This window comes from Callorhinus ursinus, unplaced genomic scaffold (genome assembly GCF_003265705.2).
Source record: "Callorhinus ursinus isolate GAN/ISIS: 27379988/994484 unplaced genomic scaffold, GSC_fseal_2.0 scaffold17, whole genome shotgun sequence".
Taxonomy (NCBI): Eukaryota; Metazoa; Chordata; class Mammalia; order Carnivora; family Otariidae; genus Callorhinus; species Callorhinus ursinus.
In genome coordinates, this window is record NW_027397079.1 from 35,818,842 (window position 1) to 35,845,684 (window position 26,843).

The 26,843-nt window shown below is 36.5% G+C and overlaps 1 protein-coding gene across 1 annotated transcript in view; it reads left to right on the plus strand.

Annotated features, from left to right (window-relative positions):
• ADAM9 (ADAM metallopeptidase domain 9) overlaps window positions 1–26,843 on the plus strand; it is a 156,911-nt gene that overhangs the window by 41,733 nt on the left and 88,335 nt on the right. Inside the window, exons 10-11 of the mRNA XM_025885930.2 lie at window positions 453–534; window positions 1,013–1,146. Of these exons, the coding sequence (XP_025741715.2) occupies window positions 453–534; window positions 1,013–1,146 (216 nt within the window). The remainder of the gene's footprint in view (window positions 1–452; window positions 535–1,012; window positions 1,147–26,843) is intronic.

The window sequence follows — 26,843 nt, forward strand, 5'->3', positions numbered from 1 at the left end:
GATACAAGTGTGTCAGGGATGATTGGGAACCATATGGAGGCCATTGTGGTTCTTATGTCCTCTGTGCTCCCTGCTTTGCAGCCTCCTATGTGTGTTATGTTCATTGAATGTGTTACCTGTCTCTCCTCGTTAGAATTTTTGAATAAGTAAATGTAATGCATTTTAGGAAGATTTTTTATCTAGAGAGTAGGAAAAAAAACTTGGCTTGGTATCTAGAACATACCTTCATTTGTCTGAAAAATGAATTTGTGTTATTAATTTCATTCTCTGAGAATAAAAAAGAAATGACTTAATTGTATTCGATTTTAAGATGTCATTTATCTTTGCCATTTTTTCCCAGTTTTTGTAGGTTCTACCAGCCCAGTTTAAGCTTACCCAAAGAAATAAGAGCAGTGTGTTCCTTTCACCCCCCCAAGTACATTTACTAACTTTGACCTTGTATTTTCATTTAGGAAGAAAGGTTTTGGTGGGACTGCAGGAATGGCATTTGTGGGAACAGTATGTTCAAGGAGCCACGCAGGCGGGATTAACGTGGTATGTTTTTGTTCTTGATATTTAACTTTGGACGTTTGTGTCAGGACAGTGTCAAGCATTTGACCGCATACTTCCTCCTCTAGTCCTTAAAACAGTATTTTAGGTAGAAGTGGTAGATGTGTTTTTTCTTTAGAGACTGGATTAAGTTTTCTAATATTATGTGTTTATTAGCTCCTCACTTTTTATGGACAAGGAAGTTGAAACCCCATTTAAGAAAATTAAATTGGAACCATGAATCTGTTTTCCCATAAATCATTGCAAATAACTTATTAGTGCTAAAGTAATTGGTCTGTTGCTTAAAGGATCTATCTCCATGTCATATCAGTTTCCTAGTGAAATGTATGAAAACTGATGTTGGATGCTTGATTTGTCATGAAGACTGTCACCATTATAGTGATTAATTTCCTTTTGTGGAAAAAATAATAAACATATCCTTTTTGTTCAGAAACCTAATTAATACTTTCCTGTGTTTGGGCAGTTTGGGCAAATCACAGTGGAGACGTTTGCGTCCATTGTTGCTCATGAGTTGGGTCATAACCTTGGAATGAATCATGATGATGGCAGAGATTGTTTTTGTGGAGCGAAGAGCTGCATCATGAATTCAGGAGCATCGTGAGTAACTGAATTCTTTCTTCTTGTTCTTGTTCTTTTTTTTTTTTTAAAGATTTTATTTATTTATTTGACAGAGAGAGACACAGTGAGAGAGGGAACACAAGCAGGGGGTGTGAGAAAGGGAGAAGCAGGCCTCCTGCAGAGCAGGGAGCCCGATGCGGGGCTCGATCCCAGGACCCTGGGATCATGACCTGAGCCGAAGGCCGACACTTAATGACTGAGCCACCCAGGCGCCCCTCTTTTCGTTCTTCCTAACGTGATATCCTAGATCAGTGTTTCTTAAACTCTGTGATATTCTCATGTCTATGTTGAAAAATTATTCCTGGCTTCTCTGAAATGAATTACATGATACAGCAATGAGAAGTTGGTTTTTTAATTAAATAAATGATTCTAGAGAGCTTTAAGAAAAATATTTGTGTAGGCACAGGTATGGAGTTACACTCTTGTGCAAATTGACACACCAAAACAGAATAAGAACATGGAAGAATTTACATCTGAATTAGGAAGTAGGAAAGGGTTTCTATTAGATGTAATGGAGGTTGGTTTAGATTGAAAGACGATATGAAGCATTTACTCATAAATCCTTTCTTGAGAAAGTGCTTCATTGTCACTGTAAATAGAAGAAATCTTGACATAGTCCTACTAACATCTCTACTTTTATAGATAAAGGTGAGAGGCAAGACAAAGAGGAGGAGGAAGAGTTAACATTTATTGAATGTTATTTATGTATTAGGCACTGTTCTAAGCACTTAAAGTGCATTAATCTTTAATGCTCAGCAACCTGATGAGATGTGGGTATCTCTAGTTAAGGATAAAGAAAGTGAGGTTACACATCAAAGTAAGTGGTGAGGTTGGGATTTGAAGTCAAGAAGTCTGGGTCAAGAGCCTGCGATCTTAGAACCCCTTCCTTTGCCAGGGTTCAAAAGGAATTACAATAGAGGGTATACAGGTAAACAACACCACTGAGTCGTTGGGCTTCTTTTTAGTGAGGATTTGTCGTAAGGGAACAAGGTTCCTTCCTAATTTAGTAGGCAGTAATGCTAAGTAGAGAGCTAGATATACGCAATGTATATGTGAGTAGAAACTGAGCTAGAGAAAGAATTAGATGTGGAAGATGTTCATCTTTTCCAAACACAGATGAAGATTTCATACGGGGAATATCCACAGCCCCAAGTGTTCATTTCCTTTCCTACCTCCCTCAAGTTCCCGGAGCAAGGAAAGAATAATAAAAACTGCTCTTAGCCAGCTCTTTATCTTCAGATCTGAAAGTACAATTCTAATTAAATCGTGGTGTAAAGGAAAGCACTCCAGCAGAATTTGCTGCAGGATTTACCTGTTTCTGAGCAATTACTAGGCTGAAAAATAGATATGGAAGAATTAGAATAGTATTCATTAAAAAAAAACTATACTTAATGAAAAAAGTAATTATGTTCACAAGAAAAGTCTTATGTTTCAAAAGAGTTCCTGTAGGAGGGGGAAGTAAATTTAGCATTTGGTTTGGCTGGGAGTGAAGTTGAGGAAGACATGAATTGAGGGAATAAGAAATGAATAATCAACCATGAGATAAGACAGGAGACTAAGATGAAAACAGTGGCATGCAGAGTTAGGAAAGGAATGTCCTTAAACAGTGCTATGGTAGAATTTAAAGTGGTGTAAGAGGCAGTGAAGAATGGACCCATACTTTATTCATTCATTTATCAAGTATTTATTTATTCATTCATTGTTTTAATTTTATTTTTTTAAGTTTTTTTATTTGAGGGAGAGAGAGCTTGCACATGTGCAAGTGGGGGGCAGGAGCAGAGGGAGATGGAGAGAGAAACTTAAGCAGACTGCGCTGAACACAGAGCCTGACTCAGGGCTCCATCTCAAGACCCTGAGATCATGACCTGAGCTAAAACCAAGAGTCAGACGCTTAACCAGCTGTGCCACCTGGGTGCCTCTTACAAAGTATTTACTGAGTGCTGACTTCGTGCTAGACTTTGTTTTAGGCACTTGCCTAAATAAAGATAAAGACTTGCCCTTAATGGAGTTTACATTTTAATGGGGGAAGACAAACTAGTAATGTAATAAATATATCAATAATATAGAACATTAGAAGGTGGTAAGTGCTATGGAAAATAAAATAGAGCAGGATTGGAAGATTGGGAGGGCCAAGTGGTGGTGGTGGTGGTGGTGGTAGAGGTTAGGTTGCAATTTTAAATTCGTATTGTCAGGGTAAGTTCCTTTGAGGTGATGTGAGACTAACTACTTGAAGGAGATGAGTAGAAAGCTGTGTGGATATCTGCGGAAAGAGCCAAGTATGAAGGAAGAAGTATGGTTAGGATAGAGTTTTTTTCAAGATGGAAGAAATTACAGCAGGTTTGTATGCTAATAGGACTAATTTAGTAGAGGGGTAAAATTGGTGATCTAGGACAAAGAGAGAAACATTGCTGTAGTTGACCTTGAGTGGGTGAGAGGGCATGGGATCTGGAGCACAAGTGGAGGGGTTTGTTCTAATGGAGCTCAGGGTATCTATAGTAATAGGAATAAATGGATGTAGCTGCTGGAAATGGATAGATGTAGTGGTGGGAGTCTGTGGTTCAGTTTTGTCAGTGAAATAGGAAGTAGGTTCATCAGCTGAAAGATGAAGATTTTGAGCGGGGAGCGGTTGGGGATTTCAGGAGATAAAAGAAGGCATGAAATAGTTGTGTGGTAGAATGGGAGGATAAATGGAGTAGAGTATGTTTCCTGGGCCGTTTTAAAGGGTCACTTGAGATTCATAGTCATGAATTTTAAGTGAGATTAGTTTGTGGTTGTGTGTTTTTGTGCAGCCACATTCAACTGCATAGGTACATAAGAGAGTTGATGTTATTAACCAGGTTGTAGTTAGGCCAAATACAGTGAAGTAAGAGAGGTGCAAGGAAGTCAGATCTGTTTGCATAGGAGTAATTATCATGATGAACCATGACATTTAAGCTGGATAAGGCTTAGGAAAGGGAGGACATCAAGGGGATAAGGGAAGTGGAAAGGGAAAAAAGCAGATGTCCTGGTGGGATTAAAGTTATACTGGAGTATAAAGGTGTACCTGGGGAGAGTAAGATGGGTAAAGTTGAGATTATAAATTATAGTAATGGTAAAACATCCTTTAAAAGCATGGCAATGAGTGGTTGAACGGTGGAGGGTTAGGTCTTTGGAGGAGAAGAGTTCAAGCCATGGAGAGCCCAGGGGATTAATATGGTTATCTACCTGTATATTGAAATCAGCAAAAATTAAGACAAGAATAGTGTTAGCGTGACAATGTTGGTGAGAAGGACATGAGAGGGAGTAACTCAGGGGTTGGTGTGTTAGTAATAAAGGGTAGTGGGTAGTTTAATTTTATGAGATTCAGAGCTGGGAGATTTTAGGAAGGAATGAGAAAGAATGGCCTAGAAGCAGCAATATGGAGAAAGAACACTGACTCTATCTCTAGTTGTATGAGGGTTCTGGGAGAAAGCTGCTGCCCCTTGAGAAGGTTCTAGTGGGAGCTGTGAAATCCGGGAATAGCTGAATTTCAAATAGAGCTTGACAGTGAGACTTTCAGAGAAGAGTTTGAGGTTATGGGAGTTTTTGCGGATGATGGGCTGTGAATTCCAGGATGCATAGTAAGGGAACAGGAGGGAGATAAGGGCCTACACAGAGAGCTACAGCTTCCTATGGTGATAAATGTAAGCAGGGTTAAAGGACAGAAGGAGATTTGTCCTGGGAAACTCGAGGCAGGGCGTGGTGCTGCAGCAGCATGTGTTAGGAAATGGAGAGGGGGTGAAGTGTTTGGGATTTCCTCTTGAACAGTGGATCCAGGAGGTCTAAATTTATCTCAGTCCTAGCATGGGAACTCATTTTGGCCCTGGTTGGGTAACTCCTCCTTAATGCCTGTTCAAAAAAAATCTGCAAGTCAATCTTGATAAGCTTTCCCAGATTGCAGGGGGAAAGGACAGAGATTAAAAGTTAGAAAGATGGAATAGATGTTGAGAACACAGTGGAAAGAATGGTTTTTGGGCCATTGGATTTAGTGGAGGGGCAACTAGAACAAATGGAACTTGAAAGAAAATATATAATATTAAAAAAAGTAAAAACAACTGAGCGGGGGAGGTATAAAGTCACAGAAAATTGGAGAAATAGATGTCTAACTGCATTTTAAATTGTCATAATAATGACCTCAAGGTAGAATTGAAAACAGGATGCATATTTCTAATTCACAAGGACGATTTTTTTTTTTTTTTTAAGTAGGCTCCACACCCAACGTGGGGCTTGGACTCATTACCCTGAGATTAAGTGTCACATGCTCTACTGACTGAGCCAGGCAGGCTCCCCAAGCCAAAAAATTTTTAGAGAAAGTATGCAACATAGAAAAAAAAAGCCCAAAAGAACATTTGTTAAGGTGTTACAAAATACAAAGTATAAGATATAATAATTTAAGGCCAAATAAAAGTTTTGACAAATATATATGGAATGCTTCTCAGACTAGGTCTCAAAAAACTATTGTAATTAAATGTTTTGTCTAGGAAACATACCCGAGACAGACTCTAAATAAGGCAAAAATGATCACTTTTCATTTGTGAGATGTACAATCATTAATGAACATCTATCATAATTGTTGAATATTATGTTATTAAAATATGTAATGTAAAAAGCATGTCAAGGGAAAATGAGCACATATTTAGAGAAAATTTTAAAACCTCTTTCTTAATCATTAACAGATTATATAAACAAAGCACATAAGATTATAGAGGTTTAAATAAATATTGGTATGGTTGATTTAATAGATAAAAATGTAACTCTGTGTACAAACAGAACATAGATCTTCATTTCAGGTGTTCAGGAATCTCCACAAAAATTGACCATATATTTTGCTCAAAGACTTACATAATTTAGAAAAGAAGCAGAAACAGAACAGGTCTCATTCTTTGGCCACAATGTGGTAAAACTAGATATTAATAATAAAAACCCTAAATGAGTTGGTAATTTAAAAACTCTCCTAAGTAAATCTTATATCAGAGACCTAAAGGCTAAAGTAATTATGAAATAATTTGAATAAAATGGTATTATGAATATTACATTTAAAACTTGCTGCATATTAAAACTGCAACATGAATACAAGATGATCTCAGATATAAGGTGACCTACCATTTTCCCCATGAGAACAGGCAAGAAGTTTTGGGGACTGGCTTAAGTATGTAACCCAGTAGGGATGTAGAAGATGTAAAGGGAGAGAACTAATAGGGGATTGTGGAGAGAAATAACCATGGCTGTGGGAGAGCTAAATAGGAGTTGGAGAGGGAAACTGCAACATCAGGTGACTTGTTAGAGTGGGACCCAGAGGAATAATCAGTCTTATTCTCCAGCCAACTTCTTATCTTTGCCAGTGTCTCTGATTGGCCGTGTTTCACTGGATGCAGTCTATATAGGTCAATCTCCTGTGCAGAGAACATGGTGGAGAAGGATGGGGATAAGACTGGAGGGGAAACCATAAAATATTGGTCATACATGATACTATCACTACTTTTAGTTTATTCTGGCTTGGATTTTCTAGCTAGTGCAATGAATAAGAAAAAGATTTAGGAATAAATAGTGGAAAAGAAGGGGTAATAATGATGTTAATATGATTGTCTAGTTTTGAAAAGCAAGAGAATCAATTCAATAGTATTAGAAATACAGTTATAAAATAAGATTTCCAATAGACCAGTTATAACTATTTTGGAAAAAATGTGAGGAAAAAAACTGTATTTGCCAAAAATTCTGAATAGCTTGGGATCAACTTAATAGGAAATATGTAGCACTTGTTTAAAGAACACACAGTTTATTGAAAGTCGGAATATGTAATTTGAGTAAAGGCAGTGTTCTTTTATGGAGAGACTAAATATTGGAAATGTATCTGTCTTTATCAAATTAACTCATAAATTTAAAATAATTCCAATCAAGTTCCGATATGTATATATTGCTTTCATTTTAGAACTTGACAAAAATAAATTTAAAGTCAATTTGGAAGAGTAATTTTGCAATAGTAGTGAAAAAATATTGAAAAAGAAGACCTTTAAAGAAGGCTTTTGGTATAAACTATTATGTTTCGAAATTGTATAACATTAACTTAAATGCGCAATAAACATGTCAACAGTCTCATAGTAGAAACCTCAGAAATAGTAAAAGTGACTTTTTTTTAAAGATGGGGTTATCCAGTAAATGAGGCTGAGATAATTTTTTAAGAATTTGGAAAAACATTACCATACATCATACATTAAAATAAATTCCAAATATGTAATGAAATAGAAGAAAACATGACTTAATAGATATAATCTTGGATAGAGAAAGGTTTTTCTAAACATAAACCTTTCCATTGCCCCCCGCCCCCCGCTGAACTGTAAAGGACAAAACAGTCTATAGATTTGACGAGTTGTGTATATAAAAACGCAGTTCAAACAGTGAAAGGGCAAATAGCAAAGAATACTATTTGAAACGTCTGAGACAGTTTTTTTTTTTAATAAAAATATCATAAATTTACAGATGAGCAAAGGTTATGATCAGGTAGCTCATAATACAAGAAATAAATATAAAAGATCAGTAAATTTGTGAAACTTTTCTCCACATCACTAAACAAAGAAGTGTAAATCAAAACAATGAAATAGCATGTTTTTAACCTATGAAACCAGGGTTTGTAAGTTACCAGGCCACTCTCCTATACTTCTGGTATGAAGAGAATTGGTACAGGTTTTCTGTGGAACAGATTGGTTATTTGTGTCCAAAACCTTACAAGATACATTTTTAAGCCAGCAATTTTATTTTTGGAAATTTGTTCTACGGGAATAATCAGAGGGTGAGCAAACAATATGTATATGCATTGTTCAGCAATAAAAATGGGCACAACTTACACATGTCCAAAAAAATAGATTGTTTAAACTGACCACGAAATACCTATTTAGTGTAACACTGTATAGTATTAGAACTCATGTTTTTAAACAGCGGATTTCAAACTTTTTTTTAAGCTGGGGAAACCTCCTCCTTTGTTTTTCCCCTACTGTATTCTCACCTAGAAGCCCAGTGTATAAAATACATGAGGGGAATTTTTGTGGTTGAAGTGGGAGGAGGAGAAACACCCTGTCCTCTCTAACTGCTCCGTGACCGTTTCTATCCTTAGGCTGCATTATGATTTTCACGGGCCTTTCGCTTTTGTGAGCCCCCTTTTCCATTAAAAAAATATGAAAAATTATATTTTATGACTGTATTGGTATAAAGACAGATATAACCCAGGCTGGATTCATTATTAAATATTCATTATTGTGATTTCCCTCTTTTTCTTCTGATTTTAAAGTAAATTTGTGGGCCATTGAAATTATTATGGGTCTTCACCATTGTGCCATACTGTATCTAATGTATTATTGTAAATCACTCTGGTTAATAATATGTTGGTTAAGATATATGTTTATTCAAATGAAAAAAAGAATATGTGAGATATCATGGTGTGAATTACTCCTGTTTTAAAAATATGAACATGTGAAGAAAGATTGGAAGGATGTATGCCAAAATGTTTAACTGGCTCTGAGTTTTGGTGGTAGTTTTTAAGGTCACTTTTGTATTTTTCTTCTGGCTTTTCTTTATCTTTTGAATCATTTTGCTCTGAGCAGTTATTTATTTTGAGTTAGGAAATAAGGCAATATTATTTAATAGAGGTATTCTAGAAAAAGTGTGGGTACCAGTCTATTACAGATATTAATAGCATTGAACATGTAGGAGATTGTTATTTATCAGTGTTCCCCTGGACTTTACTCTTGAGAACTGATAATATATGATTGAAATAGTTTATGTTGTTAATTTTATTGTGGAGTTATTTATTTTTAAAAACTTTTCACTGAATGATCATATTTCAAATAGATCTGAGTGGATTGCATTTTCCCACTATTTCTGGTGCTATATTAGTTCACACTTTTGTTTAGCATTCTAATAGAGATTTTTTTTTTTAAAAGATTTTATTTATTTGAGAGAGAGAGCGAGAGAGAACATGAGCTTTAGGAGGGGCAGTGGGAGAGAAAGGGAGAAGCAGACTCCTTGCTGAGCAGAGAGCCCGACGTGGGGCTCGATCCCAGCACCCTGGGGTTAGGACCTGAGCTGAAGGCAGATAGATGCTTAGCTGACTGAACCACCCAGGTGCCCCTCTAACAGAGATATTAGGATATATAGAATATTTGTTAGTTGTTGCCCTTGCCTTTTGGGGAGGTTGCATGATTGTATAGTGAGTCATTATGTGAGTTTATACACATTTTATTGAGCTTGTATTAGTAATTTTGTTACTGTAGTTAAGTTAAAATTACCCAGGACAAAAAGAAAAAAAGTCCTGTTTGTATTTTACTTATGTTCTATGACAGAGATATAGCTGGTAGATAAGTGTTGGATAAATATAAATATTCCACTGCTTACAGATGTTCACCTCTTGAGCTGTTTTCACTATGGACCTTTTGTATATGAAGCAGAAATGTATTATGCGTGCAGTGTTGAAATGGAGCATGGCTTAAGCATGGTCTTACGGCAAAACAAAACGTTAAAGAGACAGACTGAGACTGGCTGAGACCGTGCAAGGAATGAAATTTTTGGGACGTCATTGCTTACAGGGATTAGTGTAGAAGGACTTTAGGAATATTAGGATAGGGGTGCCTGGGTGGCTCAGTTGGTTATGCATCTGACTCTTGATCTCAGCTCAGGTCTTGATCTCAGGGTTGTGAGTTTAAGCCCTGCATTGGGCTCCACACTGAGCGAGGAGCCTACTTAAAAAAGAAAGGTTAATATTAGGATGAAATTGAGTCTGTAGCAGAGATGTCTTGAGGCAACATTTGTAATGGAAAAGGACTTCTAATGAAGGAACATTGCTTTCTAGATCTAGGAATACAAGATCTTAGAGACTAAAAGGTTTTCTATCTCCCCCAAAAGACTATTAAGTGAGATGTTCACTACTGAATGAAGGGCAACCTGCTTCTTCTGAGGAATAAGTAAACTATCCCAGATGACGTTGCATTCACTTCCACTTTGAACAGAGGAGTACTCTGGGCAGAGGGCAGAATTGACAGAATGGAGATGGTGTTGGATTAACTCTTTAGATCTGGTGGGCATTACCTCATTAGACAGATGGCTCTAGCTTATTCCCAGTTGAAATGCACTTCCTCCAACAGCTAGCGATAAGTCTACATTTATTAATGGTGGTGTTTTCTCTTACATCTTCTTAGGTATTTTTGTTTTGTTTTTTAGAGAAAACTTGCCCTGTGTTCCAAGTTTACCTCTTACTCTGGTCTTTATCTTGGATTCTGTTTTTTTTTTTTTTTTTTATGATTGCTTCCTATAAAAGCTATAACCCTATGTCAGCTTTCTGATCTTTAACAACCCCCATCAGGTTGAGCAAATTCATCTTTTTTTCCTAAAAGATTTCTCAGTCCTGAGTGAGTACTCTTCTAGTTTACTGGACTCTACTGAGCCTAACTGCAGAAAGAAGCACCGAGAATAACTCTTGCAGGGCCTACTTATTCTGATAGAACTTGTGATGTATTTTTTAAAAAAATACTTTTATTATGAAAAATGAAGCACATGTAGAAAATCTAGCTAAACAAATGTATAGCTGAACGCATTTTTAAAAAATTTTATTTATTTCTTTGAGAGAGAGAGAGAGCACGAGTGGGAGGGGCAGAAAGAGAGAGAATCTGAAGCAGACCCCCCGCTGAGCACGGAGCCTGATGCAGGGCTCCATCTCACAACCCTGAGATCCTGACCTGAGCTGAAACCAAGTTGGCCACTTAACTGATTGTGCCACCCAGGTGCCCCCAGATGAACACATTTTTATAAAGTGAACATTTGTTGTAACCACCCATGTCAGGTCACTACCAGGATCCTCAGAAGTCCCCATCATACCTTCTTCCCTAAAGTTAACCCTTATCCTGATTTTTATGGTAATCATTTCCTTGCTTTTCTTTACAGTTTTGCCACAAAAATATGTATTCCTAAACACTTTAGTTTTTGCCTGTTTTGAGCTCTATTCATAGAATAAATAAACAGAATTATACAAGTATGTTTCCTATTGGTTGGGTTTTTTTTAGTGGGCGCTGTGTTTGTGAGGTTTGTTCATCCTGATACAGGTAGCTGAAGTACATTTTCATTTTTGTTGCTTCCATCTTCTTTTGGTTTGAAGGTTGCCCCCTGGGATTTTTAACTTCCCTGCACTTTCAAGTTACAACTCAAAAAAAGCTTAGAAATAGGAGTTGTGGGGAGTTGTCCACCATAACTGCTGAAATCAAAAGTGGCTGTCGTGGGGTACAGTGAGTGCTAAGTACATACCTCGCCAATAATTGATAATATCCACTTTAAACTTTAGCTAATGAGTTGGATATATAGTGGTATATTACTGTGCTTTTCCTTTGCATTTCCCTGATTACTAATAAGATTAGATCACCTGTTTATGGGCCATTTTGATTTTTTGTGAAGATACTGTTCAATCCCACCCTCCCCAGTTTTTCAATTGGGTTGACTATCTTTATTGATTAATACAAGTCCTTTATAAATTTTTTGGTGACTTTTAGTGAAAAATTTTAGTTTTAATGTAGTCATGTATATCAATGTATTCCTTTATGACTGTTGCTTTTTGTATCTTATTTAGGAAATTGTAAATTTGATGTCACAGAGATGGGCTTCTGTATTGTCTACCAGACTCTTGATCTGTTTTAACCTTCATATTTAGGTCCATAATCCACCCAGAATTACTATTTGTGCATTGTGTCAGGTAGAGGTCAGGTTTTTTTTTCCAATATGAGTACTTTGTGGAATTGGCACCATGTGTTAAAAAGATATCCCTCTCATTGCTTCTTTGCAGTGTCACCTTTGTCATAAATCAAGTGTCTGCAGATATATGTGTCTGTTTCTGGGCTCTTCTATTTCATTTGTTTATTATTCTATATTTGCATCACTACTGTAGTTTCCTAATTTTCACAGCTTTATAATTGGTTGTAGAAAGCAAGTTGTCCTACTTTGACCTACTTGTTTAAGAGTGTCTTGACTGTTTGTGGCTTTCTCATGTAAATTTGAGAATTGTCCAATTCCAAAAAAGTTCTTAATGGGGGTTTGATTGATCTTGTATTAAATCTCTAGATTAGTTTGGTGAAGAATTAACATATTTTCAATAAGGAATCTTCAAGTCCATGATCTTTAATTCCTCTTATAGTTCTCTATAAACTTCTTTTGGTAGTATTATTTCTATACTTTATACTTTTGGGTGCTATTGTAAATGATTTCTCTTTAAAAAATTAATTTAAAATTTAAATTTAAATTTTTAATTTTTTAATTTTTTGTATAAAAATAAAATTGATTTCTTATATTTATTTTATATCTAGCAGCCTATTACACTTTTACAGTAGTGCTACACACCTGTAAATTCTTCTGGATTTTTACTTATATAATCATATCATCTGGTAGTAATGATAATTTTGTTTCTGCCTCATCAATCCTTATAACTTTTATTTATTTATTTTTATTACCTGACTGTACTGGCTAGGACTTCCTGTACAACATTCAAGTAGAGGTGGTGGTAATTTGCATCTTTGTCTTCTTCTTTTTTTTTTTTTTTAACAAAGAATAGTTAACATGCAATGTTATATTAGTTTCAGATGTACAACATAGTGATTTAACACTTCTATACATTATTCTATGCTCACCACAAGTATAGTTACCATCTGTCACCATAGAGTGGTATCAGAAGGAAAGCTTTCAGCATTTTAACATTAAATATAATGTTTGCTAAATATTTTGCAGATACTCTTCTTTCTCTTTTCTTTTTCAAGTTTTTATTTAAATTCCAGTTAGTTAGCATACTAAGTAATATTAGTTTCAAGTGTAGAATTTAGTGATTCATCACTTACAACACCCAGTGCTCATCACAAGTGCCCTCCTTAACTCATCACCCATTTAACCCATCCCCTGCTGACCTCCCCTCCAGTAACCCTCAGTTTGTTCTCTATAGTTGTGAGTCTGTTTTCTGTTTTGCCCCTCTCTCTCCCCACTCCATGTTCATCTGTTTTGTTTCTTAAATTCCACATATGAGTGAAATCATATGGTATTTGTCTTTCTCTGACTGACTTATTTTGCTTAGCATAATACCCTCTAGTTCTATCCATGTTGTTGCAAATGGCATGATTTCATTCTTTTTTATGGTTGAGTAATATTCCATTGTATATATGCTACATCTTCTTTATCCATTCATCAGTTGATGGGCATTTGGGATCTTTCCATAATTTGGTTATTGTTGTATGCTGCTGTAAACATTGGGGTGCATGTATACCTTTGAATCAGTATTTTTGTATCCTTTGGGTAAATACCTGAGTAGTGCAGTTGCTGGATCTTAGGATAGTTCTATTTTTAACTTTTTGAGGAACCTCCGTACTGTTTTCCAGAGTGGCTGCACCACTTTGCATTCCCACCAAGAGTGTAAGAGGGTTCCCTTTTCTCTGCAGCAGATACTCTTTATTGGGTTAAGGACTATCCTTTCTCCATTAAGTTGTCTTTGTTCCTTTGTCAAAGATATCTTGACTGTATTTGTGTGGGTTTATGTCTGAACTTGATTCTCTTTCATTGATCCATTTGTCTTTTCTTTTGCCAATACCATGCTGTCTTGATTTACTGTAGCTTTATGGTAAATCTTAAGTCAGATACTGTCACTTTTAAAATTTTGTTCTCTTTCAATATTGTGTTGGTTATTATGGGTCCTTTTTCTTTCCATATAAACTTTAGATTACTTTGTTGATACCCAAAAAATAACTGGCTGGGATTTTAATTGGGATTGTATTGCGTCTATAGATCAAGTTGGGAAGAATGGGCATCTTTGTGGTATTGAGTTTTCCTATCCTTGAACATGGAATATCTCTTCATTTATTTAGGTCGTTTTTGATTTTTTTTTTCCATCAGAGTTTTGTAGTTTTCCTCTATAGATCTTATACATATTTTGTTAGATTTATACCTAAGTGTTTTTGTTTTGTTTTGGTTTTGCTAACATAAATGGTATTGCATTTTTAATTTCAAATTCTAATTGTTTGTTGCTGGCATATAAGAAAGCAACTGACTTGTATGTTAATCTGTTCTATAACCTTTCATTTCTTTAATTAGTTTGCTTTAACTGCTTATGAGTTTCAGAAACTTTTTGGTTGATTCTTTTGGATTTTCTGCCTAGATGACTGTGTCATTTGTAAACAGTTTTATTTCTTAATCTGTGTGTCTTCATTTCCTTTTTTTATTAGACTGTCAATTTTGTCTGATATTAATATAGCTTCCCCAGATTTTTTTTCATGTTGGAAGTATATTTTTTTCCATCCTTTCACTTTGAACTTTTCTTTATCCTTATGTTTTAGATACATGGTTTGAAACAACTTACGTTTAGGTTTTATTTTTTAATCCAGCTTGACAATATTTGTCTCTTAATTATATCATTTAATTTACTTATATTTAATAATGTACTGTATTTAAAGGTCGATGTGATTGATTGTAAGATACATCATTATTTACATACCACTAAGAAAGAAAAAATGGTGCCAATTAAATAAATACTTTAATTGTTAGATGAATCTGTTTCACAGTATTTTAAATGTGTGAAGAATGTGTTTTAGAATTAATGAGATGCAGTATTTGGGTTTAAATCCACCATCTTATGTGTTTTTTATTTGTTTCACTTCTTTTATGTTTTTTTTTTTCATTTTTTAAAGATTTTATTTATTTATTTGAAAGAGAGAGAGAGTGCCGGAGCAGAGGGAGAGGGAGAAGCAGACTCCCTGCTGAGCAGGGAGCCTGATGTGGGGCTCGATCCCAGGACCCTGGGATCATGACCCGAGCTGAAGGCAGACACTTAATCGACTGAGCCACCCAGGCGCCCCACTTCTTTTATGTTCTTTTAAAAAATCTTCTATTTTGTTTATTTTGGATTATTGGTGTGTTTTAATATTCATTATTTTGCCTCTATTAGAATGGAAGTTATGTAATCTTTGATTTTGGGGGGAATTACTCTAAATATAACATGTGTCCTTGATTTATCATGTTTAATATTAAATCATATCCTTCCTTACACAATTCAAGGACTTTAGAGCTGTTTAACTTCATTTATCCACTTCCTGACTTATATAACTGTCAGAAATGTATTTTCACTGTTTAATGAATATTGTTCATTCCTGTTTGTTTAGATTTACCTACATAGTTATCACTTCCATTACTCATTGGTTCTCTTGCATCTCTGACCTTCCATTTGGTATCATTTTTTAGTTATCTTGAAAAACCCTTTTGGAATTTTTTTGGAATTTTTTTTAGTGTGTGTCTGATAGTAGTTTGTCTTTTAGTCAGCCCCCCCTTTCCCAACAATGGCATCTTTATTTCTCTTTCATTCTTCATTCAAAAAATTTTTTTTATTTAAATTCAATTTAATTAACATGTAATATATTATTAGTTTCAAGGGTAGAATTTAGTGGTTCATCAGTTGCATATAACACGCAGTGCTCATTACATCAAGTGCCCTCCTTAATGCCCATCACCCAATTACCCCATCCCCCCACCACCTCCCCTCCAGCAAGCCTCAGTTTGTTTCCTATACTTAAGAGTCCCTTATGGTTTGTATCTCTCTCTGATTTCATCTTATTTTATTTTCCCTCCCTTCCCCTATAATCCTCTGTTTTGTTTATTAATTTCCATATATGAGTGAAATCATATGTAACTGTCTTTCTCTGATTGACTTATTTCGCTTATTGTAGCATACTCTAGTTCTTTCCACATTGTTGCAAATGGCAATATTTCATTCTTTTTGATGGCTGAATAATATTCTGTTGTGTGTGTGTATGTGTGTGTGTGTGTCACACACACACCCCACATCTTTATCCATTCATCAGTTGATGGACATCTGTGCTTTTTCTATATTTTGGCTATTGGGGACATTGCTGCTATAAACGTTGGGGTGCATGTGCCCCTTTGAATCACTGTTTTTGTATCGTTTGGATGAATACCTAGTAGTGCAGTTGCTGGGCTGTAGGGTAGTTCAGTTTTTAGTTTTGAGAAACCTCCACACTGTTTTCAAGAGTGGCTGCACCAGTTTGCATTCTGGTGTTGCATTCCCACCAACAGTGTAACAGGGTTCCCCAATCTCTGCATCCTTGCCAACATCTGTTTTTCCTGAGTTGTTAATTTTATCCATTCTGACTGGGGTGAGGTGGTATCTCATTGTGGTTTTGATTTGTATTTCCCTGGTGCTGAGTGATGTTGAGCATTTTTTCATGTGTCTGTTAGCCACTTGTATGTCTTCTTTGGAGAAATGTCTGTTCATGTCTTTTGCCCATTTCTTGACTGGATTGTTTGTTTTTTGGGTGTTGATTTTGATAAGTTCTTTATAGAGCCCTGTATTGCTATATACTTCCCTCATAGAACCGCCTTTGTTACATTTCAAAGGTTTTGAACTGTTGTGTTTTCATTTTCATTTGCTTCCATGCATTTTTAAAATGAGCATGGAATGCATTTCCATTTCTTTGTGTCTTCCTCAATTTCTTTCGTAAGCGTTCTATAGTTTTCAGAGAACAGATCTTTTACGTCTTTGGTTAGGTTTATTCCTAGGTATCTTATGTTTTTTGGTGCAATTGTAAATGGGATCCATTCCTTGATTTCTCTTTTTGCTGCTTCATTATTGGTATATAGAAATGCAAGAGACTTCTCTGCAATGATTTTATATCCTGCAACTTTGCTAAATTCCTGTATCAGTTCTACCAATTTTTTTGGTGGAATCTTTTGGATTTCTACATAGAGTATCATGTTTTCTGCTAAGACTGAAAGTTTGACTCTTCTTTGCTGATTTGGATGCCTTTATTTCTTTTTGTTATCTGATTGCTGAGGCTAGGACTTCTAGTACTATGTTGAACAACAGTGGTGAGAGTGGACATCCCTGTCTTGTTCCTCACTTTAGGGGAAGTGCTCTGTTTTTTCCCCATTGAGGATGACATTAGTTGTGTCTTTCATATATGACCTTTATAATTTTGAGGTATGTTTCTTCTATCCCTACTTTGTTGAGGGTTTTTATCAAGAAAGGATGCTGTACTTTGTCAAATGCTTTTTCTGCATCTATAGAGAAGATCATCTGGTCCTTGTCCTTTCTTTTATTAATGTGGTGTATTGCATTGATTGATTTGTGGAGGTTGAACCACCCTTGCAGCCCAGGAATAAATCCCACTTGGTCCTGGTGAATAATCCTTTTGATGTACTGTTATTAGCTAGTATCATGGTGAGAATTTTTACATCCCTATTCATCAGAGATTTTAGTTTTTAATTCTCCTTTTTAGTGTGGCTTTTGTCTGGTTTTGAGATCAAGGTAATGCTGGCTTCATAGGATGAGTTTGAAAGTTTTCCTTCCATTTCTATTTTTTGGAACAGTTTTAGAAGAATAGGTAATAATTCTTCTCTAAATGTTTGATAGAATTCTTCTGGGAAACCATGTGGCTCTGGACTCTTGTTTATTGGAAGCCTTTGATTACTGATTCAATATCTCTGCTGGTTATGGGTCTGTTCAGGTTTTGTATTTCTTTCTGATTTAGTTTTGGTAGTTTCTATGTTTCTAGGAATGCATCCATTTCTTCCAGATTGCCTAATTTGTTGGCATATAATTGCTCATAATATTCTCTTATAATTATTTTTATTTCTGTGGTGTTGGTTGTGATCCCTTCTCTTTCATTCATGATTTTATTTATTTGGGTCCTTTCTCCTTTTGATAAGACTCGATAGGGGTTTATCAGTCTTATTAATTCTTTCAAAGAAACAACTCCTAGTTTCCTTGATCTGTTCTGCGGTTTTTTTGATTTCTGTATCATTGATTCTATTCTAACTTTTATTATTTGCCTTCTCCTGCTGGATTTAGGCTTTATTTGCTGTTCTTTTTCCAGCTCCTTTCGATGTAAAGTTAGTTTTTGTATTTGAGACTTTTCTTGCTTCTTGAGGAAGCCCTGTATTGCTGTATTACTTCCCTCATAGAACTGCCTTTGTTCCATTTCAGAGGTTTTGAACTGTTGTGTTTTCATTTTCATTTGCTTCCATGCATTTTTAAAATTCTTCTTTAATTTCTTGGTTGACCTGTTCATTTTTTAGTAGCATGTTCTTTAACCTCCATGTATTTGTGGTCCTTCCAAATTTTTTCTCCTGGTTGACTTTTAAGTTTCATAGCTTTGTGGTCTGAAAATATGTATGGTATGATCTCAGTCCTTTTGTACCTGTTGAGGCCTGATTTGTGACCTAGTATGTGATCTGTTCTGGAGAATGTTCCATGTGTGCTCAAAAAGCGCATATTCTGCTACTTTATGATGAAATGCTCTGAATATGCTGTTAAGTCTATCTGGTTCAGTGAGTCATTTAAAGCCCTTGTTTCCAATTGTTGATCTTCTGGTTAGATGATCTGTCCATTGCTGTGAGTGGCATTTTAAAGTCCCCCACTCTTATTATTATCAATGAATTGCTTTAAGTTTGTTATTAATTGATTTATATAGTTGGCTGCTCCCAAGTTAGGGGCATAAATATTTACAGCTGTAGATCTTCTTGTTGGATAGACCCTTTGTTATGATATAGTGTCCTTCTTCATCTCTTATTACAGTCTTTAGTTTATAAAATCTAGTTTGTCTGATTATAAGTATGGCTATTCCAGCTTTCTTTTGTTGTCCATAAGCATGATAAATGGTTCCCCACCCCTTCACTTTCAATCTGGAGGTGTCTTTGGGTCTAAAATGAGTCTCTTGTAAGCAGCTTATTGATGGGTCTTAGTTTTTTTTTTTTTAATCTATTCTGATACCCTGCATCTTTTTATTTTGGAGCATTAGTTCATTTATATTCACAGTAATTATTGAAAGATATGAATTTAGTGCCATTGTATTACCTATAGAGTCACTATTCCTGTAGAATGTCTCTGTTCCTTCTAGTCTTTGATACTTTTGATCTCTCTCTCCACTCAAAGGGTCCCTTTTAATATTTCTTGCAGGGCTGGTTTAGTGTTTATGAATTCCTTTAGTTTTGTTTATCTTGGAAACTCCTTATCTCTCCTTCTATTCTGAATGACAGCCTTGCTGGATAAAGTATTCTTGGCTGCATATTTTTCTCATTTAGTACATTGAATATATCATTCCAGTCCTTTCTGGCCTGCCAGGTCTCTGTGGACAGGTGTACTGTGAGCCTTATGTGTCTACTCTTCCAGGTTAAGGAACTCTTTTCCTGAGCTTTCAAGATTTTCTCTTTTCTTTGTAATTTGCAAGTTTTAGTATAATATGTTGAGGTGTTGACCTATTTTTATTGATTTTGAGGGGAGTTCTCTGAGCCTCTTGGACCTGAATGCCTGGTTTTCTTCCCCAGATTGGGGAAGTTCTCAGGTATAATTTGTTCAAATAAACCTTCTGCCCCTTTTTCCTCGCTCTTCTTCTGGGACTCCTATAATACAGATATTATTTCACTTTATGGAATTGGTGAGTTCCCTAAGTGTACCTTTGTGATCTGATAGTTTTCCTTCCCTCTTTTTTTCAGCTTCATTGTTTTCCACAATTTTAACTTCTGTATCACTGATTTGCTCTTCTGTTTCATTCATTCTCGTTTTTATGACCTCCCCTTGGGACTGCATCTCAGGTATAGCATTTTTAATTTTGGCCTGACTACATTTTAGTTATTTTATCTCTACAGTAAGGGATTCTCTAGTGTCTTCCCTGCTTTCTTCAAGCACAGGTAGTATCTTTATAATTTTGTTTTTAATTCTAGTCCAGACATCTTATTTACATCCTTATTGATTAAATGCCTCGCTGTGAATACCACCTCCTGTTCTTTATTTTGGGGTAACTTTCTGCATCTCATCATTTTGTCTGTAAGAGAAAAGAAGAAAGAAAAGGAAAAAAAACCCAAAAACAAAAACAGCAATAACAACAAAAATCTTCAGTAAGCATTTCTGGTGTATGCTGTGTATACTCTGCTATTAAGTTTTGGCTGTTCTTTTCCAGTGGTCCGTTCTTTACAGAGTTCCTCCTTGCTTGTAGTGGGGAGTGTTTGGACCTTTAACTAGGTGTGCTTTGATTTTTTTTAAGATTTTATTTATTTATTTGACAGAGAGAGACACAGCGAGAGAGGGAGCATAAAGCAGGGGGAGTGGGAGAGGGAGAAGTAGGCTTCCTGCCAAGCAGGGAGCCCGATGTGGGACTCGATCCCAGGACCGTGGGATCATGACCTGAGCCAAAGACAGACACTTAATGACTGAACTACCAAGGTGCCCCTGATTTGTTTGTTAAGATAAACCTGGAAAAGAAAAGAAAGGGAAAAAAAAAAGTCTGATCCAAGACTAGAGAAATGGAAAAGGAACAAAAATGCAAACAAAGAGACAAAAAACTATAAGCCTTATTCCAAAGAATAAGAAAGAAGGAAGTTAAAAGTGTAAGGAAAGAAGAAAAGAATAGAAAGAAAAGAAAAAAGCCTGATCCAAAAAATAAGAGAAAGAAACACAGAAACCAACAAATGAACAAAGAATTAAAAGGCTGATACCAAAAAAAAGATAAAGAGAAAAAAAAGAAAAATATATATAAAATAAAAGATAAAAAATAAATAGAAAAATAAAAAATTTAAAAATTTAAAAACTAAGAAAAAAAGAAAGAAGCAAGCCTGTTCCTATTTCCACCAGAAGCTCGTGTTTTGGAGTACCCTTTAAGCAGTATACTTGGTACATGTTGGGTACCTCTGTTGGTCTTCTGATTGAGAGGCCTGCTGGGCTGGTTCACAGGATGACTTGCCCTTGTAATGATGCCCCTGCCAAGCACAGGGGTGTCAGGCTTAGTGTAGGGGACCCCAGCCTTCACTGGACGTGCTGTGTTTCTCTATGAAGTTCAACCATGTTGGTGGGTGGGAGGAGGGAGGACTGGTGGAGGGGAAAGAATATCGTGTCACCTCATCCTCTCGTCCCCAGGGAGGGGAACTTCTGGCCACTGCTGTTCCAGAGGCTGTCTCAGAAGAGCAAATAATCTCCTGTGTCCTGGGTTTTCTTCAGTTCCCTGCCCTTAACCTGGCTGTTCCTGGGCCTTCAGCGTGCCCCATGTCACACATCTCTTGTATTTTATCTTTGGCCGCTGGCTGGGACTCAAAACTCCCAAGTTTTAAGGGGACCCATTCCACACCCTGCTCCCCGCCAGGAGAACCTTACGGAGCTCTGACCTGTCCTAGAAAAGCAGTCGCACAGTGCGCAGTCGAGGCTAGAGTTTACCGTGACGCACAGTGAAAAGCTGCAACCAGGATATCTGTCATTTGCGGGAGAATCAGTCCCCTATTCCATTCTGTCTGAGAAAAGCAGTTACACAGAGGCTTGAATCTATTGTGGCAGATAGTGAAAAGCTGCTATAAGGTTATCTGCTCTCTGCCCACACAGCTATTGAGTGGCTCCCAGCTGGCCTTTTGTTCTTAGAGAGGCAAAATTTTCTCTTCCAGATGTACTCCGGGGAGGGCAGCAATCTCTCCCAGTGTGTGCTCCCTACCTGCTGCATTCTTTCTTGCTCTCTCCCTCTCCCTGACTTTGCTCTGTGAAGAGGGTTCCCTCTCCTTCGTAGCCCCAAGGCTTTTCTCTTCCCCCAATTCATGGCTCAGAACCTTACATCTGCCACATTCTGTCCAACTGTGCAGATTGTTTCCTTAATCCTCAGATTATTTTCCTAGTTGATCAAAATAATTGGATGTTAATCTAGCTGTGTTTGAGGGAGGAGGCATGCTCAGGGTCCCCCTACTACTCCACCATCTTAAATCCTCCCTCCTCTCTTTCATTCTTGAGGACATTTTTGTTGAATATAGAATTCTAGTTATCAGTTATTTTCTCTCAGCATATTGGTATTATTCCATTTTCTTTTGGGCTCCATGTTGCTCTTGATGTCAGCTATCACTAAAATGTTACTCTATTGAAGTGGATTTATCTACTTTTTGGCTATTTTCATAGTTTTTAGATTTTTTTTAAGTTTCAAGTTTTTTTCTTAAGTTTATCGAAGTTGTGGAAAGATAAAAAAATAGCATGCACACACACTGATATACCTGCCTAGGATTTTTTTTTTTTTGAGTTTTAAAGTTTGAAGTTTGATAGTTTTCATAAATTGTGATAAATTCTCAGCCATTATGTTTTCACATACTGCTTCTTTACATATTGTGTCTGTGCATAGTATTTCTGCATATTTGCTATCCTTCTGTGATTCTAGGTAACTTGTGTAAGACCTCACAAAATCTGGTCTCCCATCTTTCTTAGATATTTTCTATCATTTTATGTTTCTTTCTGGGTAATTTCTTCTTACATCTTCTAATTCATTGAGCCTATCTTTATTTGTATTTAGTCTGTTGCTAAACCTATCCATTGAATTCTTAATTTTGCTTATGATGTTTCATTTCCCAAATTTCTATCTAGTTTTTTTCATACATGCCATATTACTATTGTGAATTTTATTTCGCTGCTGAAATTTTTCTGAGCTTGTCATTTTTCTCCCTGACCATAGTAAGCAGGGTGTTTTCGGTTATTGTTTGATAATTCTGGTGTCTGGAGGCTTTATTGGATTGTACCTGTTTTTTTCTCCCCCACTCATAGTTTCTTTTAATTTTTTTTTGAGTGGTTTTTGGTATTTTGTGTCTTCATGTTATATTTTGGTAATGTGTTGGTTAGTGTATTTGAACAATTTTTGCTAAGAATAACTTGAGAAGAATGATTATGTTATCTTTGGTGGTATTAAATCTTTTTTCAAGGATAGATTTCCCACCTTCTACTTCATATGCTGTATAGTAAATATTAATTGAATGTTCATTATAAATTAGGCCTTTTTTTAGATGCAAGTGATATATAGACATTTGACATTTTTCCCTAGATAACTCAGTCATTTGGAGCCAGTTCTGTTTAAAAAGTGGATAATCTAACTTTGTAATATGATTTTTGTTATTACTAAGGTATTTGGTAGGGGCTGGTAATATTTTTGTCACATACTGCTCTTGGATTCCTGGAAGTGTGAGGTGCTCCTCCTGGGAGGTACCTTTCTGGAGAAATGGCTTTCTTAACCATACCCTTCAGTGCCAACTAGTTCAGAAAGCCTCCATAATCAGGACACTCATTTTTAAAAAATAATTAATTAATTTAGAGAGAGCAGACAAGGGTGCGAGTGAGCAGGGGGAGGGGATGAGGAAGAGGGAGAGAGAATCTCAGGCAAATTCGTCACTGAGCGTGGAGCCTGATATGGGTCTCAATCTCAGGATGCTGACCTGACCCGAAACCAAGAGTCGGTGGCTCAAATGACGAGCCATCCAGGTGCCATAGGGCACTCTAAAAAAAAAAAAAATCTCACTTTCTCTTTCTGTGTGAAATAAATAAATTGAATCTTTAAAAAAAAAATCTAATTAATTGCCATCATTTAGAGCCCTCTGTTAGGACTTCCTACTCTGGCTGTGAGGTTTAGGATAGTAATGGTGGAACTGTGTTCTGTATTTCCAGATTACTCATAGAAAGAATGTTCTAAATGATAGTTGTCTTTTTTTTTGGTCATATTCTGGTAGGCTGTTTTCATTACTGTCGGTCACATCTATCTCCTTTTGATGCAGTTTCGGAAAACGTACCTAAGATGTGAGAAAAGAGATGAGGAGATGCTTTAAATTAATATCCTAGCACCCAGGGTGATATGTAGAGAATAAGAATACTTTAGTTGCTATTCAAGCCAAGTATTAGGAGAAAAATCATCCTTATTACTGTAGGTGCTATCTAGGGATGACTAGGGGAAAAATATCTTCATTGTGGCCCCTAGAGCCTTACTGAAGAGAAATATGGGGATGTTTGTTACTATCTCCATCAGGTAAAAAGTACCAGAAACGCTTCTGATTTTCTTAATCCTTTTCAGTACTATAGTGAACTCCATTGTGGTAAAACAGCTTTTTAAATTTTTTTTAATGGGTTGCTTTAGGATCAAACATTTTAGACATTGTATCTATGAGAAAACGTGTTCCAACTGCTAACTAAGAAACTTATTTTAAAAAATAACCTGTTTACTGGAAGAAATGGATGCCTTAGTGGAAACTGTATACTACCAAGACTGAAACAGGAAACAACTGACAACCTGAATAGGCCAATAACCACTAACGAGATTGAAGCACTGATCAAAAACCTCCCAAAAAACAAGAGTCCAGGACCTGATGGATTCCCTACCAAACATTCAAAGAAGAAATAATACCTATTCTCCTGAAGCTGTTTAAAAAAAAAAAGAAACAGAAGGAAAGCTTCCAGACTCATTCTGTGAGGCCAGCATTACCTTAATCCCCAAACCAGGCAAAGACCCCATCAAAAAGGAGAATTTCAGACTGATATCCCTGATAAATATTGATTTCAAAATTCTCAACAAAATCCTAGCTAATAGGATCCAACAAATACATTAAAAGCATCATCCACCACGACCACGTGGGATTTATCCTGGGGATGCAAGGGTGGTTCAACATTTGCAAATCAATCACTGTGATAGAACACATTAATAAGAGGAGAGAGAAGAACCATATGGTCCTCTCAATTGATGCGGAAAAAGCATTTGACAAAATACAGCATCCTTTCCTGATTAAAACTCTTCAGAGTATAGGGATAGAGGGAACATTCCTTAATTTCATAAACAGTGAATATCATCCTCAATGGGGAAAAGCTGAGAGCCTTTCCCTTAAGATCAGGAACACAACAAGGATGCCCACTCTTGCCACTGTTGTTCAACATAGTACTAGAAGTCCTAGCAAAAGCAATCAGACAACAAAAAGAAATAAAAGGTATTCAAATTGGCAAAGAAGAAGTCAAACTCTCTCTCTTCACAGATGACATGATACTTTACGTGGAAAATGCAAAAGACTCCACTCCCAAATTACTAGAACTCATACAGCAATTCAGTAATGTGGCAGGATACAAAACCAATGCACAGAAATCAGTTGCTTTCTTATACACTAACAATGCAACTGTAGAAAGAGAAATTAGAAAATCAATTCCATTTACAATGGCACCAACAACCATAAGATACCTCAGAATAAACCTAACCAAAGAGGTAAAGGATCTATACTCTAGGAACTACAGAACACTCATGAAAGAAATTGAAGAAGACACAAAAAGATGAGTAAACTTTCCATGCTCATGGATCAGAAGAGTAAACATTGTTAAAATGTCTATGCTGCCCAGAGCAATCTATACCTTCAACGCCCTCCTGATCAAAATTCCAATGACATTTTTCAAAGTGCTGGAACAAACAATCCTAAAATTTGTATGGAATCAGAAAAGACTGAATCACCAAGGAAATGTTGAAAAAGAAAAACAAAGCTGGGGGCATCACGTTGCCCGATTTCAAGCTATATTACAAAATCGTGATCACCAAGACAGCATGGTACTGGCACAAAAACAGACATATAGACCAATGGAACAGAATAGAGAACCCAGATATGGACCCTCAACTCTATGGTCAAATAATCTTTGACAAAGCAGGAAAAAACATGCAATGGAAAAAAGCCAATCTCTTCAATAAATGGTGCTGGGAAACTTGGACAACCACATGCAGAAGAATGAAACTCGACCATTCTCTAGCACCATACACCAAGATAAACTCAAAATGGATGAAAGACCTCAATGTGAGACAGGAATCCATCAAAATCCTAGAGGAGAACATAGGCAGTAACCTCTTTGACATTGGCCACAGCAACTTCTTTCAAGATACATCTCCAAAAGCTAGCGAAACAAAAGCAAAAATGAACTTTTGGGACTTCATCAAGATAAAAAGCTTCTGCACAGCAAAGGAAGCACTCCACAAAACAAAGAGGCAACCCACAGAATGCGAGAAGATATTTGCAAATGACACTACAGATAAAGGGCTGGTATCCAAGATCTATAAAGAACTTCTCAAACTCAACACCCAAAAAACAAATAATCAAGTCAAAAAGTGGGCAGAAGATATGAAAAGACACTTCTCTGAAGAAGACATACAAATGGCTAACAGACACATGAAAAAATGTTCATCATCATTAGCCATCAGGGAACTTCAAATCAAAACCACATTGAGATACCACCTTACACCAGTTAGAATGGCAAAAATGGACAGGGAAAAAAACAACAAATATTGCAGAGGTTGTGGAGAAAGGGGAACCCTCTTACACTGTTGGTGGGAATGCAAGTTGGTACAGGCACTTTGGAAAACAGGGTAGAGGTTCCTCAAAAATTTAAAAATAGAGCTACCCTATGACCCAGCAATTGCACTCCTGGGTATTTACTCCAAAGACACAGAGGTAGTGAAAAGAAGGGCCATATGCACCCAATGTTCATAGCAGCAATGTCCACAATAGCCAAACCGTGGAAAGAGCCGAGATGCCCTTCAACAGATGAATGGATAAAGAAGATGGGGTCCATATATACAGTGGAATATTACTCAGCCATCAGAAAGGATGAATACCCTACTTTTACATCAACATGGATGGGACTGGAGGAGATTATGCTAAGTGAAACTTTCTGAAGCAGAGAAAGTCAATTATCATAGGGTTTCACTTATTTGTGGCACCTAAGGAATACCATGGAGGACATTAGGAGAAGGAAGGGAAAAATGAAGGCGGGGGCGGGAATCGGAGGGAGAGATGAACCACGAGAGACTATGGACTCTGAGAAACAAACTGAGGGTTCTAGAGGGGAG